This window comes from Chiloscyllium plagiosum, unplaced genomic scaffold, assembly GCF_037043375.1.
Source record: "Chiloscyllium plagiosum isolate Xiang-an unplaced genomic scaffold, Cpla_swu_hap1 HiC_scaffold_8, whole genome shotgun sequence".
NCBI lineage: Eukaryota > Metazoa > Chordata > Chondrichthyes > Orectolobiformes > Hemiscylliidae > Chiloscyllium > Chiloscyllium plagiosum.
The window spans coordinates 35,009,562-35,023,733 of NW_028270146.1; the positions used below are offsets into that span (position 1 = coordinate 35,009,562).

Sequence of the window (14,172 nt, forward strand, 5' to 3'; positions counted from 1 at the left end):
TGTCACATTACAGGCGACCACCATTGCACTATATACACACACAGGCACTCCTATACACACATACACACGGACACACATATACACAGACGTGCGCACAGACACCCACACACACCCTTACAGACACATACTCCCACACTCAAACATGCACCCCCTCACAGACCTAAGATGCTCTGCACTCACTACACACACAAATACACTTTCTCACACTCACAACCCCCAACCCAGACAGACACACATACGCAAAGACTCACATGCACACATATATTTTGTGGGGTGAATTTGTACTTGTAGGTTTACATTGTACTTTTCTCAAAAACTGCATGCATTCATGTAAAACTCTGTTATCTCACTTTTTAGATTAGAATCAATCTAAACATCATGGCATAGACAGAGAACACAGGGGGCCAACATATTGTCTAGCTATCACGTCTATTTTGCTGCTCCTCGGATGCTGCCTGAACTGCTGTGCTCTTCCAGCACCATTAATCCAAAATCTGGTTTCCAGTATCTGCAGTCATTGTTTTTACCCAATCACATCAGGTCAGTGCCTGCAGTTCCGCTAACGGCCAGAGGTGGTGCCCTTTCCACCGGACACAGCCACGGGGCTGAGGGGGGACACATGGTGAGTGTGAGGGACACGGAGGGAGATACAGAGACAGAGGGGAGGGGAGGGGAGGGGAGACCGTCAGAGGGGCCGCGATCAGGGTGACGGCCCGCTCCAGGACCCTCCTCCGGGGGATTTCAGTCGATCACAGGATCCGAATTAATCCCGGCCTAGTTACTGAGGGCGGGAGAGTGGGGGAAGGAAAGGAAAGGAAATGGGGGCAAGGAGGGGAATGAGGGTGGGGAGGGGGAATGGGGGCGGGGAGGGGAATGGGGGCAAGGGGAGAATGGGGGCAAGGAGGGGTATAGGGGCGGGAGGGGGAATGGGGGCAAGGGGGGAATGAGGGCAGGGAGGGGGAATGGGGGAGGGTGAATGAGAACGGGAAGGGGGAATGAGAACGGGGAGGGGGAATGGGGGCAAGGGGGGAATGAGGACGGGGAGGAGGAATGGGGGCAAAGGGGAATGAGGGCAGGGAGGGGGAATGGGGACAAGGGGGGGAATGAAGGCGGGGAGGCGGAATGGAGGCAAGATGGGGGAATGGGGAGGGGGAATGGGTGCAAGGAGGGGGAAATGGGGCAAGGAGGGGGAATGGGGGCAGGGAGGAGGAATGGGGGCAAGGAGGGGTAAATGGGTGGGGAGGAGAGGGGGATAGAGATGGGGAAGGGAGAGTGGGACAGGGAAGGGTCGAGGGATGGGGAAGGCAGGCAGGAAGAATGAGAGGGAAAGGGGGAGAGGGAATGGGGAGGAGTGAGATTGATTTGGTGGTAGGGGGAGCAGAATATGGGGGAGTGAGGGAAAGAATGTGGGGCTGGAGGTGTGTGAAGGAGGGAATGTGGAGATGGAGGTGTGTGAAGGAGGGAATGTCGTGGTGGAGGTGTGTGAAGGAGGGAATGTGGGGTTGGAGGTGTTTGAAGGAGGGAATGTGGGGGTGGAGGTGTGTGAAGGAGGGAATGTGGGGGTGGTGGTGTGTGAAGGAGGGAATGTGGGGGTGGTGGTGTGTGAAGGAGGGAATGTGGGGGTGGTGGTGTGTGAAGGAGGGAATGTGGGGGTGGAGGTGTGTGAAGGAGGGAGTGTGGGGCCGGAGGTGTGTGAAGGAGGAAATGTGGGGGTGGAGGTGTGTGAAGAAGGGAATGGGGTGGAGATGGTGAAGGAGGGAATATGGGGGTGGAGGTGTGTAAAGGAGGGAGCGTAGGGCCGGAGGTGTGTCAGGGAGGGAATGTGAGTGTGGGAGGTGTGAAGATGCATGGTGTGATGGTGCGTGTGAGAGAGAATGTGGGGTGATGGGATGGAATTGATGCTGAATAGTGTGATCGTGTTGGCACAGGAAAGGTTTTATATGGGGGGTTTTGATCGCTTTTCAGGAAGTATTAACCCCCACATGTTTTGAGCTGATGATCAGTTTGATCTGAATTGGGACAGTCCATTGACCTGTCCAGGTTGCATTTTAGTTCAGGATGCTTTATTAGCTCCTTAATGGATGAATTAGGGAATTCATCGTCTGATCTGGTAGAACGTACGGGAGTGTGTGATTACAAATGGTCTTCCTGAGTCCTGAAAGGGCAGTAACTATACAGGAGTTTTCATCAGATTGTCATTCACTGGCAATTATTAACTGTCAATCTGGTATGAAACGGTCTGACTTTTGCTTCGATGTCTGTGTACTGTGGTTCAGAGATGGAAATCTGAATTTCTGTTGTTGTGGTTCTGTTTGCCGAGCTGGGAATTTGTGTTGCAGACGTTTTGTCCCCTGTCTAGGTGACATCCTCAGTGCTTGGGAGCCTCCTGTGAAGCGCTTCTGTGTTGTTTCCTTCGCCATTTATAGTGGTTTGTCTCTGCCGCTTCCGGTTGTCAGTTCCAGCTGTCCGCTGCAGTGGGTCCAGGTCGATGTGTTTGTTGATAGAATCTGTGGATGAGTGCCATGCCTCTAGGAATTCCCTGGCTGTTCTCTGGCTTGTCCTATAATAGTAGTGTTGTCCCAGTCGAACTCATGTTGCCTGTCATCTGCGTGTGTGGCTACTAAGGATAGCTGGTCCTGTCGTTTCATGGCTAGTTGGTGTTCATAGATACGGATCGTTAGCTGTCTTCCTGTTTGTCCTATGTAGTGTTTTGTGCAGTCCTTGCATGGGATTTTGTACACTACGTTGGTTTTGCTCATCCTGGGTATCAGGTCCTTTGTCCTGGTGAGTTGTTGTCTGAGAGTGGCTGTTGGTTTGTGTGCTGTTATGAGTCCTAGTGGTCGTAGTAGTCTGGCTGTCAGTTCAGAAATGTTCTTGATGTATGGTAACGTGGCTAGTCCTTTGGGTTGTGGCATGTCCTTATTCCGTTGTCTTTCTCTTGGACATCTGTTGATGAAATTGCAGGGGTACCTGTTTTTGGCAAATACTTTGTAGAGGTGTTCTTCTTCCTCTTTTTGCAGTTCTGGCGTGCTGCAGTGTGTTGTGGCCCTTTTGAACAGTGTCTTGATGCAACTTCTTTTGTGTGTGTTGGGGTGGTTGCTTTCGTAGTTCAGGACTTCCTGAATCTCTGAATCCTGAATCTGAATCTCTGTTTCTGCTACAGAATGCATTTAGCTTTGAGTTGAGGATTTGGAGAACAGAGCCAAAGAATATGTTACTTGGATCCATTTTGGCAAGTTATTTATGTCTGTCTGTTTATCTCATTGAACTTCAGCAAACAGCTAAAGCATAAAAGAAGTGTTCACTCATGGAGGAGATCGAGCAGTGGTTTAATCACCTGCGCATTGCAAAACGATCCACACAGAAAGCCGAAGAATTAACCTACCTTCTGGATATTGACTGCCTGAAGGTACCCATAGGACAAAGCGGTCAACTTGTTGCAGTTTCATGTTCGAATCATTGTATCCGTGTTTACAATAAACAGACACTGACTCTAGTTCAACAGTTCCAGGGCCACTCTGCTCCTATTAGTGGCATTAGGTTTGCACAAAACACTGGCCATTTGTTATTCTCTGCATCATGTGACGGGACAGTGAAATGTTGGGATGTGCGTTCCTCTAGCACAGACCCAGTTCAAAATTATACAGGCTATCCTAATAACACATTTATCAGCTTTGATATTAGTTGTAATGATTTGGTTATCTGTGCTGGAACAGAAAAGGTTGAAGAAGATACTTTCTTGGTTTTCTGGGATGCACGCACTGTGACAAACACGGATAGTCATGGAAGTCAGGAACCTCTTGGAGTTTATTCAGAGACTCACAACAATGACATCACCCAAGTGCGTTTTCACCCCTCAAATCCCAACATGGTGGCATCGGGGTCGACTGACGGATTGGTCAACATTTTTGACATTAGCCAAGAAACAGAAGATGATGCCCTTCTTGCAACTTGCAACTCTGATTCCTCAGTCAGCTTCGTTGGGTGGTCTGGGAAAGAGCTGGAACAGATTTTTTGCATGACCTACGATGAAGGTTTCTATCTGTGGGACCTTGCCAACCTGCACAATGATGAGCCCATCACACTGGTGAAAACACAGGATGCCCGGGAAAGCTTGAAACTTGACAATGGCCACCTGGACTACTTGATTGGAGGCTTTTACCATGAAAAAGCTGAAAAGTTGTTTGTACTGGGTGGCACCAGTATGGGGAAGCTTCACTTTTTAACATGTGATGCCAGCGAGCTTGCACACCTGCACACCCTGCATGACAGACACTCAGCTATAGTTCGTGCTTTTTATTGGGATTCTGAGGATAATTCTCTGTTGACATGTGGGGAAGATGCTCAGCTATTTTTATGGAAACCAAATGCCACAGAATTAACTACAGGAAAGAAGACATCAATGAAGCTTCCATCTGATGTGCATAGAAAAATGAAAGTTCATAGCAAAAACTCTTACCAAAGCAAGAAGTAAGATAAACAGGCAACTCCTCGCACTTGCATACAGCTGAGTTTCATTGAGATTAATTTCCGTTTTTATAAGAGGAAAAGAATTTTTTCTGTCAGTTAGGAATTCAGTCATTCAACAACGACTAATTGACTCCAGATCTGTGTTGCTTCTAAACAGTGAGGCTTTAATTGGGGAAACCTAGAAAGTGCAATAACATTCTAAAAAATGGAGCTGGGATTTTTTTGTTGGGATTGGGATTTTATTCGAATGGCTGTAGCTTTCTTTTATTTTGATTCATTCATCTTTTTTTTTACAACTCAGAAGGTTGGTGCCTATTAAAAGAAAAAAAACGTTTCTGCAAATGTGTTTTGTTGGGATTATTTTACTAAGTTACATATAAATTAAAGAGATGATGCAAGATTTAAAATGCATTTTTTGGTTGAAGAAGACATTGGTGTATTTTCTTTTGTAAATTAGACTACTTGTTTGCATTGGACTGGGTTTTTGTGTTCAAATTGCTCTTGTTATGCAAACTTAACACAAACTCTGCACATATCTGCTATATTGTAGGGCAGGCCCTATAAATTGAGATTTTTAACTTCACTTTTTAAAACATAACACAACCATTATGGTGCTGATGAAGATTGTTCTGTGTTGGAAGAGGCAAGGTACACTGCTGATAGCTTTGAGGAGTGACCAGGGTCATTTTGACTTTGGCTGACTGTGTACAATCAGTACAGCCATACTTATACTTAGTCTTTTTTTAATCTCCGTTGTCTAAAATACAAATAGTAGGACAATCCATTTCCATAGTTCACTATTATTAGATGCCAAGGCTAGTCAATACAACTTTGAAGAGATCTAGTGTCCATAATTGAATGTAGTGCTTCTGATGCCATCTGTCCATGCTTCATAATGTGAGGTGTAACCTCCTCATGTGGAATTCTAACTCCTTTGACACAAAATACTCTTTGGATTTTTTAACTTGTGCATTAGTTTTAGTATTTAATACAGGAGACGGAGAATCTATTTGGTACCTAGTCTCTTGCTATTTAGAAAATAATCTGATTTGTCTTTCTTAGATCCAGAGAGAATGACTTCAGTCTTCCCCAGTATTGAATTCCATTTGCCATTCACTTATAGTCTGTCAATGCCCTTAGTAACTTCTTGCTCTTATCCACTTAACTTACGATTAAAATGCTATTATTTCAGCCAGAGACCACTCCATTTAAAGATCTGGCACAGAAAGGTTTGAAGAGCAATGCATTCTTGTAAATACTAGGTGTGCAGTATAGTTTTGTGTGTTCGCTTTTGTAAATTGCTGAATTCTCTCTAGGCTTAGCTTGGACGAAACAGCTAATAATTGAGACATTTGGTCAAATTCTATCCCTGGTAAAATGTGAACTTAAAATCTAACAACATGTGTACTGACGCTAAAAAAAAGACTACCTGAGTATTACAATTCCAAACTGGATTGTTAATATCCTTCAGTGTAAATAACTTTCCACTCTTCATGATCTGGTCTATTTAGAACTTCAGTTCCAAATGCTTGCCACCCAATGACTGGAGGAAGAATGCCTCATCTTCTGCCTTGGGACCCTCCAACCACACGGAATCAATGTCGATTTCACCAGTTTCCTCAACTCCCCCCCCCCCCCCACCTTATCCCAGATCGAACCCTCCAACTTGGCACTGCTGTCTTGAACTGTCCTACCTGTCCATCTTCCTTCCTGCCTATCTGCTCCACCCTCCACTCTGACCTATCAGCAGCACCCTCCACCTTCATCTACCTATCGCATTCCTAGCTACCGCCCCCGCACTCCCCCAGCCTCAACCCCACTCCCATTTATCTCCCAGCCTCCTTGGCCTAAACCCCCCGCACGCATTCCAGATGAAGAGCTTATGCTCGAAACGTTGACTCTCCTGCTCTTCAGATGAGGCCTGACTGGCGGCCATTTTCCAGGGCCACATTTTTTGACTCCAGATGACGTGGTTCACTTGATAGCTTAAGCATACTTCAGAACTTACAGTAAATACTGTCTGACTTGTGTGACCCATATCTTTGGGAAAAAAAGTGTTGCCATATTCTGATTTCAGGGGTGACAGATATAAAATACAAAATCCAGTCAGTGAGATCATGGTTAACGATTAAAGAGGCAGTGGCACGGTGGTTACTCGACTATTAAGCCAGAGACCAAGACTAATATTCTAATCATTGTTGTAAGATCCCATTCAGTTCACAAATGCCCTCTGGGGAAAGAAAGTTGCCGTCCTTACCTATTCTGACATACGTGTGACCTCAGATGCACAGCAATATGCTTGACTCTTAATCAGCTCTCTGCGCCATTTCAGAAGACAGTTCAAGAAAAATTATAGATGGGTGACATATTCTGGCCATGTCATTAATGTTCATGTACCGAACACAAGAATGCAGAGGAGCCTCGATTATCCAAACGTCGATTGTCCAAATTTCGGATTATCCGAGCAAAGTCGCGACGCTTGGCTAAACTGTGTTATCCGGACATTCGATTATCCAAACAAACACTCCCCTCCTGTGTTCGGGTAATCGAGGTTCCTCTCTACGTTTTTAAAAATTTTACTATTAGAATTGATGTATATTGGTCAGTACAATAGAAAGTAAATGTTGCAGGTTTCAGCTTATAAGGGCCACATTCTACTTACCAAAACTTGCATTAGCAAGAAGTGTTAACGAAAACTAATTAATTGCCAAAACAGTTGAGTTTGAGCCTAAAGCCTAAAACAAAGCCAGGGGAGTGGTGCTGTAATGCAATTGCCAATCCATTCTCTGAGAGCTGCACAGGAAAGATGTCAAAGCAGACCTCTGGTTTCAGAGGATTGAGTGATGAGGAAACGTAACTGAAATGAAGTCTCTAACTTGGAAAACATTTAAATGACAAAGTTAATTGAGGGCTATAATTTGAGGCCAGAAAATATGCATCCAAATTGGCTTAGTGATTTTTGTATGTAACGAGAACAAAAAACAGCTAGAGGCTACTTCTAGCAGGTCATCGTTCCATTGACAAATGCTGGGTAGTGGGGATAGATGCTTCTTGCATTGTCCCACTGAATCCAAGTGTCATAAGTGGAGCTGGCAGGATGATGCCATCCATCAGTCCTACCTCCCATTACCCTGCACAAATTCTGAGATGACTGCAGGGATCATGTTCCCCCTGACCAAGGGTATCCCAGAACAAGGGGGCACTGCCTTAGGGTACATAGTAAGTCATTTTGAACTGGGAAGAGACTTGTTCACTTCGAAGGTGGTGAACCTGTGGAATTCACCACCACAGCAAGCTGTAAAAGATGAAGTCAATTAATATGTTTAAGAAAGCATTAGATTTCTAGAAGCCAAAAGGACATGGGGAGAGTCTGGAAGTTGGTGTTGAGAGAGAGTATCAGCTATGGTGAATGGCCTACTCCAGCGACTATATTCTATTTTTTTCTTGCGTAGTGCGGAATCTTGGGTTTGCTATTGGCATCATATCAATGCTCTGGAATGTGTCAGTGTGATACTAGGTCCATCATGCAAACATGATAGCAGGACAAAGCTACAAACAATGAGATCCTACATTGTGCTGGGACCAAGACTATGGAGACTACACTCCAGAACATTCAACCTATCTTCCATATGGGAGAAAGTGAGGACTGCAGATGCTGGAGATCAGAGTAAAGAGTGTGGTGCTGGAAAAGCACAGCCGGTCAGGCAGCATCCGAGGAGCAGGAGAATTGACATTTCAGGCATAAGCCCTTCATCAGCAATGAGGCTCGTTCCCGATGAAGGGCTTTTGCCCAAAACATCAATTCTCCTGCTCCTCGGATGCTGCCTGACCGGCTGTGCTTTTCCAGCACCACACTCCTGTCTTCCATATGGATGATTACAGAATTCCAAGCAGATGATCTATGTAAAACTGTCACAGGGTAAATAAAATCAAGGTGGTTAGTACAAAGGATGGGACCTTGAACCCAGCCTTTCTGGCCCAGAGAGAGGGGCAGTGTGCCTGCACCACAGGAACTCTGCCAACCTGGTTTACAAGAAATGCAAAATTGCTTTCAAATGTGCAGTGTCTAAAATTTGTGATTTTGACACTGAGCTACTATCTAAGAATTAATGGCATTTTGTCTTGTGTTATGTTACATTAAAACTTCCCATCATGACTTGGATGTTGCCATATGAACATGACAGTAAAAGATTCCTCGACTTAATTGGAACAGACTACAATTATAATTGAAGCAGAAAATATTCTAAATATAGCAGGAGATGAATCAGTAGTTAAAAGACTAAAACAAGTGAACTATTCTGATAGTGTGAATAAAAAAGAAAAGCATCCTGAAAATGCTGGATCTCCAAAATAAAAAGATGATGCTGGAAATATTATTCCTGTTAGTAGCCACTAGATGGCACTAACAATTCTGATGACTGAACAGTCAGTTTATTATGGCGTTGTGAGTTGGAGGTGCCAGTATTGGACTGGGGTGGTCAAAGTTAAAAATCACACAACACCAGGCTATAATCCAACAGATTTATTTGGAAGTACTAGCTTTCGGAGCAGCACAACCACCTGATGAAGGAGCGGCGCTCTGAAAGCTAGTGCTTCCAAATAAACCTGTTGGACTATAACCTGGTGTTGTGCGATTTTTATCATGACGTTATAGCTGAAAGCTTCTGGAAAACATTTGATATATAAAAAAAACTAATGACAGCAAGTTTACACTTTCAGAATATGTATTAATTGTATCAGTCTACACTTCTGGTGCTTTTTATTTCACTTGGATCATCTATACTTTGGGATATAATATCCCGTATTCTATTGAAAATATCTGTGGTACTAATGATAGGTGTATCTGTTATTTTTTGTCGTTCAACACTGTACACAGCCCTGAAAAGTAAAAGCAGTGTATGAATTTAAATGAAAATGCCAAATATCTAATTAAAAATTCATCACCAAGTACAGTATCAATTACTTTGTAAAATCTTATGAATCCAGAGAGACACACCATTTGTTAGAGATAGCAAAGATTAGAAATTGGACCTGGAGACTTCATATCCTAACCTGTACTCACTAGAGAAGGTCGCTGAGTTAATAGGACAAACCTTGGAGTTCAAAATTTCCAAATTAGATGTTGTGTAAAACACATTGCAGAAAGCCTACTTGTGGATTGTGAAACTGAGGTTTAGTTCTGCACTGGATAAACTCACTGAACCATCAGTCTGCTTAAGAATCATTTGCAGCTGGTGAACATTTTGAGCTATTAAACCAGAGGATTGAGGATACATACGCAGGATATGCAGTTTTGGCATGGTACCAATCAGTTTTGGAGATTAACGCCTCATTTATCAACCCTTGTGATTCAGATGCAATGATTTTTATACAAATTAAAATGTTTTGTCCTGAAAGTGGACAGTGTCCTGTTCCAGCCACGTATTGTGGATTTTTTGTTTGATTTTGCATGTTAAAAGCAATAATTTCAATAATACAATCACTTTGTTGATACAGAAGTTTGGGAAGAATTGGTGCCTCCTGATATGATCTAGCTCAAGGATGAGAGCCAGCAGTGGTTCACTGGCATTGAGAAGTGAGATTTCTTGTTTGCTTTTTTTGGTGTCTACAGTTACTTTGTTCCCTGATATTTTGTAAAAAGGCAGCAAGAGTAAACATGAGCTCACCAAAAAATTTTGCTTTGAGTAAGAAGACAGATAATCACATTAAGTAAGTATAATGAAATTATTCTTGAAATATGTTATGCATAATCATGTTAGTAAAAATTTCTTTAAAGCAGCAAGTTACAACTTTGTCAAAGACAATCACTGGGGCTAGCTGACATTACAGGTTGGTTTTTCCAAATTCCTTCCTGGGACATTGGTGACTTTGGACAGGCCAGCATTTATTGCCCATCCCTAATCACCCAGTGGATAGTTTAGCATTAACCACATTCCTGTCGGGAGTTGCATGTCAGTCAGACCAAGAAATGATGGCAGATTTTGTTCCCTAAAGGGCATTAGTGAACCAAAAGGGTTTATGAGGTCATTAACCTTGATTGCGTAGTTACCATTAGGTCATCTTTTTAATGTTTGAGATTCCTTTTGCAGTCCTGTATTAATGGGAGTGTTTAGAATCCTTGCAGTGTGGAAAGAGGCCATTTGGCCAATTGAATAGAATGAACTGCCAGAGGAAGTGGTAGTTGCAGGTACAGTTAGAACATTTAAAAGACATTTGGACAAGTAAATGAATAGGAAAGGTTTAGAAGAATATTAGTGAAATGCAGGCAAATGGGACTGGTTTAGTTCAGGAAACCTGGTCGGCATGGATGAGTTGGACTGATGGGCCTGTTTCCATGCTATACGGCTGTATGACTATGTATGTAAGTCTGGACCATGTCTCCGAAGACCATCCCAGCTGGATCCACCCCCTATTGTATCTCTCAAACACTGCATTTCCCATGGCTAACCCACCCAGCCTGCACATCCCTGGACACTTTGGGTAATTTATCATGGCCAGTCCACCTAAGCTGCACATCTTTGGGCTCTGGGAGGAAACCGGAGCACCCGGCAGAAACCCAAGCAGATATAAAGAGAATGTGCAACCTCAGCAAAAAAAAAAGCCACCCAAGACTGGAATTTAATCTGGGTCCCTGGTACTGTGAGGCAGGAGTGCTAATTACTGAGGGACTGTGCCACCTGATGCTGTGTCATTGGTTTCCCAGAAGCCATCAGAAGGTGCATTGATCTCAACCTTCCAGCAATAATCTTCATGACTTCCCAGGTGTGGATGTCTTATCATATTTTGTTCGGTCCTATCTGAATCAGGGTGATCAGCAGTACTGTGCTGTGCATACTGCTACAGTGTAACTGAAAGTACAGAGGTTTATATCCACAGACTTTATTGTGTAGAGCATTTCTTCCTGCTGGACCAGAGAATGTTTTTACTGAAACATCATAATTTTTTGGGAGGTGCTGCCATCTTGACATCCTGCTCACCTTCCTTTCCTAGAGGGGTTGTGGTAGGACACCTCTGCAGGCAGTCTGATTTGGTCTACATTCCCTTTGATTGGGTCTGCAGCCTCAGAAACCACCTGCCACCGTCAGTTGGACAGTGGATGCAAAGGCAGCCAAGCGGACTTTGCCAGTTGGCACCTCTCAAATGATTATGTGTGGTCCAGCTGCTGAAAGTATTCAATCTGTACCTGATTCTTCCCACTGTGTGCAATGTTTTGGGAAAGCCTACAGTTAAATTCATGCTCAATAGCATGTCAAAATGGACAGAAATTTCCCACAAATTTAGTGCTCAGACAAATCTCTCAGAAAGCAAATAATCAAAAGCACAACAACCTGCCATGTATAAAATACAAATTGTTAGATTAGATGCAACTTCTTTATCTCCTTTCTTCATAATTACCCAAGCTCTGAGTCAAAAGAGGTGAGTACCCTGCAAAACCTTCTCGACCAAAACACTAAAAGGATAGTGCTCCATGGATTTCTCCTGCTTTTCATTATGCCATTTTCCCATTTCATGAAGAAAGGCTGTCCTTTTCTGATTATAATACAGTAATTTGTAACAAAAACAGAAATTGCTGGAAAATCTCAGCAGGTGTGGCAGCATCTGTGGAGTGAAAACAGAGTTAGTGTTTCGAGTCCAGTGACACTTCTTCCAAATCAATTTCACTCCACAGATGCTGCCAGACCTACTGAGATTTTCCGGCAATTTCTCTGTTTTTATTTCTGATTTCCAGCAACCGTAGTTCATTTGGGTGTTTTTTTTCCCCAGCAGTTTATAAGTTGGTGGAGAATATTATTGTCTTATGAATGTGGAGCAAACTATTAGGTAGTTTAGAAAAGTCTCTTTTTTTAGGAATTTGAGGTTTTCAGAATTGAGAACATCTGAATTTTAAGTAAAAATATGCTAAGTTGCCAGTTGTATATAAAAAAAGCAAAATTCTGCAGCTGTTGGAAATGTGAAAATGATCAGATGAAAAACTGGTGTTGACTTTGTGGAAAGAGAAACAGATGTTGCCTGACCTTTGTGTTTTTATAGCATTTTATGCTTACATTGTTAATAAAAAAAATTGCATTATCCTTTTATGAAGAATTGATTGAAGAAGCTCCATGTAATTGTGTATCAGAAAACTTTACAAAGGAAGGTAGGAAGTAGAAATATAAAACCCAAATGACTAGCATCAAATGCACAATCATACAGAAATAGAAGTGAGTAAAAAGAATGGAGATACATATTGAAAAATTTAAATAAGCTTATCTAATGAGATGTGAGCCAGCAATAACTGCTACTAGGAAGTTTCAATAAGCTATATCACCCTCGAATAGATTATGCTAAAATACTTATTATGCATTGACGATAGGAGCCTCACACAGAAACATAAAGCATTTACTATGTTTCTGCAGAAGCAGATGTCCTTGAATTAATCTGAATTTCACTGACTAGACAGGCACATATTAGCTAAACGGATGCAATTATTTGATAGGAAGGAAATACTGAAATGCATCAGCTGGCCATCTATCTCCCAATTCCAGTAACAGATGCATACATGACATTCACTGTCTGCTAAGAAGTTTGAGGATACATATTGGTCCAACAAATGGATGAGTTCTCACTACCTTATAAAATGAGCTAAACTTTACATGAATAGACAGGCTACCTGCATCTGACCTTTGAGTCTGAAACAAATGTGATAAAGTGACAGATGGAAGAAACTCACCATTGCATTTGCTCCCGGCTGAACTTGAGTTTGGAAGAACTGTCTGGGTTAAAGAAAAATACATGACTGAGACTACAAACTGCTATCAACAAAAACTGAAGAAGCTTTTAAGAATTGATCCATGTACTTTGTGATTCAAATGACTACAGGCATAATATTAAATATTCATATAACTATTACTGATAGAACCAAATGGAAGCTAATGCTACTGTTTACATTGCCTGAATATGCTTTGATAGTTTACTTGTGCATTAAAAGTTATCATGTTAAAGTAAACAAACAATAGTTTGCATCAATAGTTCTACACATGGTGAAAACTAGGCGAAAGTGAGGACTGCAGATGCTGGAGATTAGAGTTGAGAGTGTGCTGCTGGAAAAGCACAGCAGGTCAGGCAGCATCCGAGGAGCAGGATGAAGGGCTTTTGCCTTTCACGCTCTCAACATGGTAAAACATATTAACACTATGTTCTACCAAATGGAGATTATTATTCAGTTTAAAAGTCTAACAAGACTTGAGTGGAATTCTGGCAGGCTATTAAATTTAATGCCCAGTTAATTCAATCAGTCACTGTAATAAATGGATTAATATTGTTGCAAAGAATCATTATGTTGATTTGATCACTCTCTATGGCTTACAGATCAGTCATTTGTACAGACTGGACCCTCAAATGGCTCACGGTTTAATTATGGGCATTTCTATCTGATGATTGTACTGTTGCAAAACTTATTGTTACTCATTATGCTCACTGGAACAATTTGTATTTAAATAAAATTATTCCTCGAGATCATTAAGTGGCAAATAGAGTTAGAAAATATGCTTAAAATGTTAACCACATACTTAGTGTGAATATTTTTGCCCTACGGTGTGATAAAACATTTGAAGGTTATGTGAAAAGAAGTACTCCAGAGTGATAATACCATTATTATAATTAACTGCATTATGAAACTTTACCTATTTATAGAGGAACCCCACAATGATGTAATCTGTCTAA

General features: G+C 42.3%; 1 protein-coding gene across 2 annotated transcripts; it reads left to right on the forward strand.

Annotated features, from left to right (window-relative positions):
• The first annotated feature begins 577 nt into the window (after positions 1-577).
• On the forward strand, positions 578-4,868 carry wdr89 (WD repeat domain 89). Of its 2 annotated transcripts, none has more exons than XM_043697213.2 (2): positions 578-622; positions 3,275-4,868. In XM_043697213.2, exon 2 carries the CDS (start codon positions 3,308-3,310, stop codon positions 4,472-4,474), a length of 1,167 nt encoding a protein of 388 aa, XP_043553148.1. In that variant the 5' UTR covers positions 578-622; positions 3,275-3,307; the 3' UTR covers positions 4,475-4,868. The 2 variants fall into 2 exon arrangements, with proteins under 2 accessions (XP_043553148.1, XP_087845821.1); XM_087989695.1 differs by lacking the exon at positions 578-622 and adding an exon at positions 1,923-2,227.
• Positions 4,869-14,172: the final 9,304 nt, after the last annotated feature.

Coding starts and splice junctions, on each gene's coding strand:
- wdr89 (XM_043697213.2), top strand. CDS start 3,308: ATGGAGGAGATCGAGCAGTGGTTTAATCACCTGCGCATTGCAAAACGA.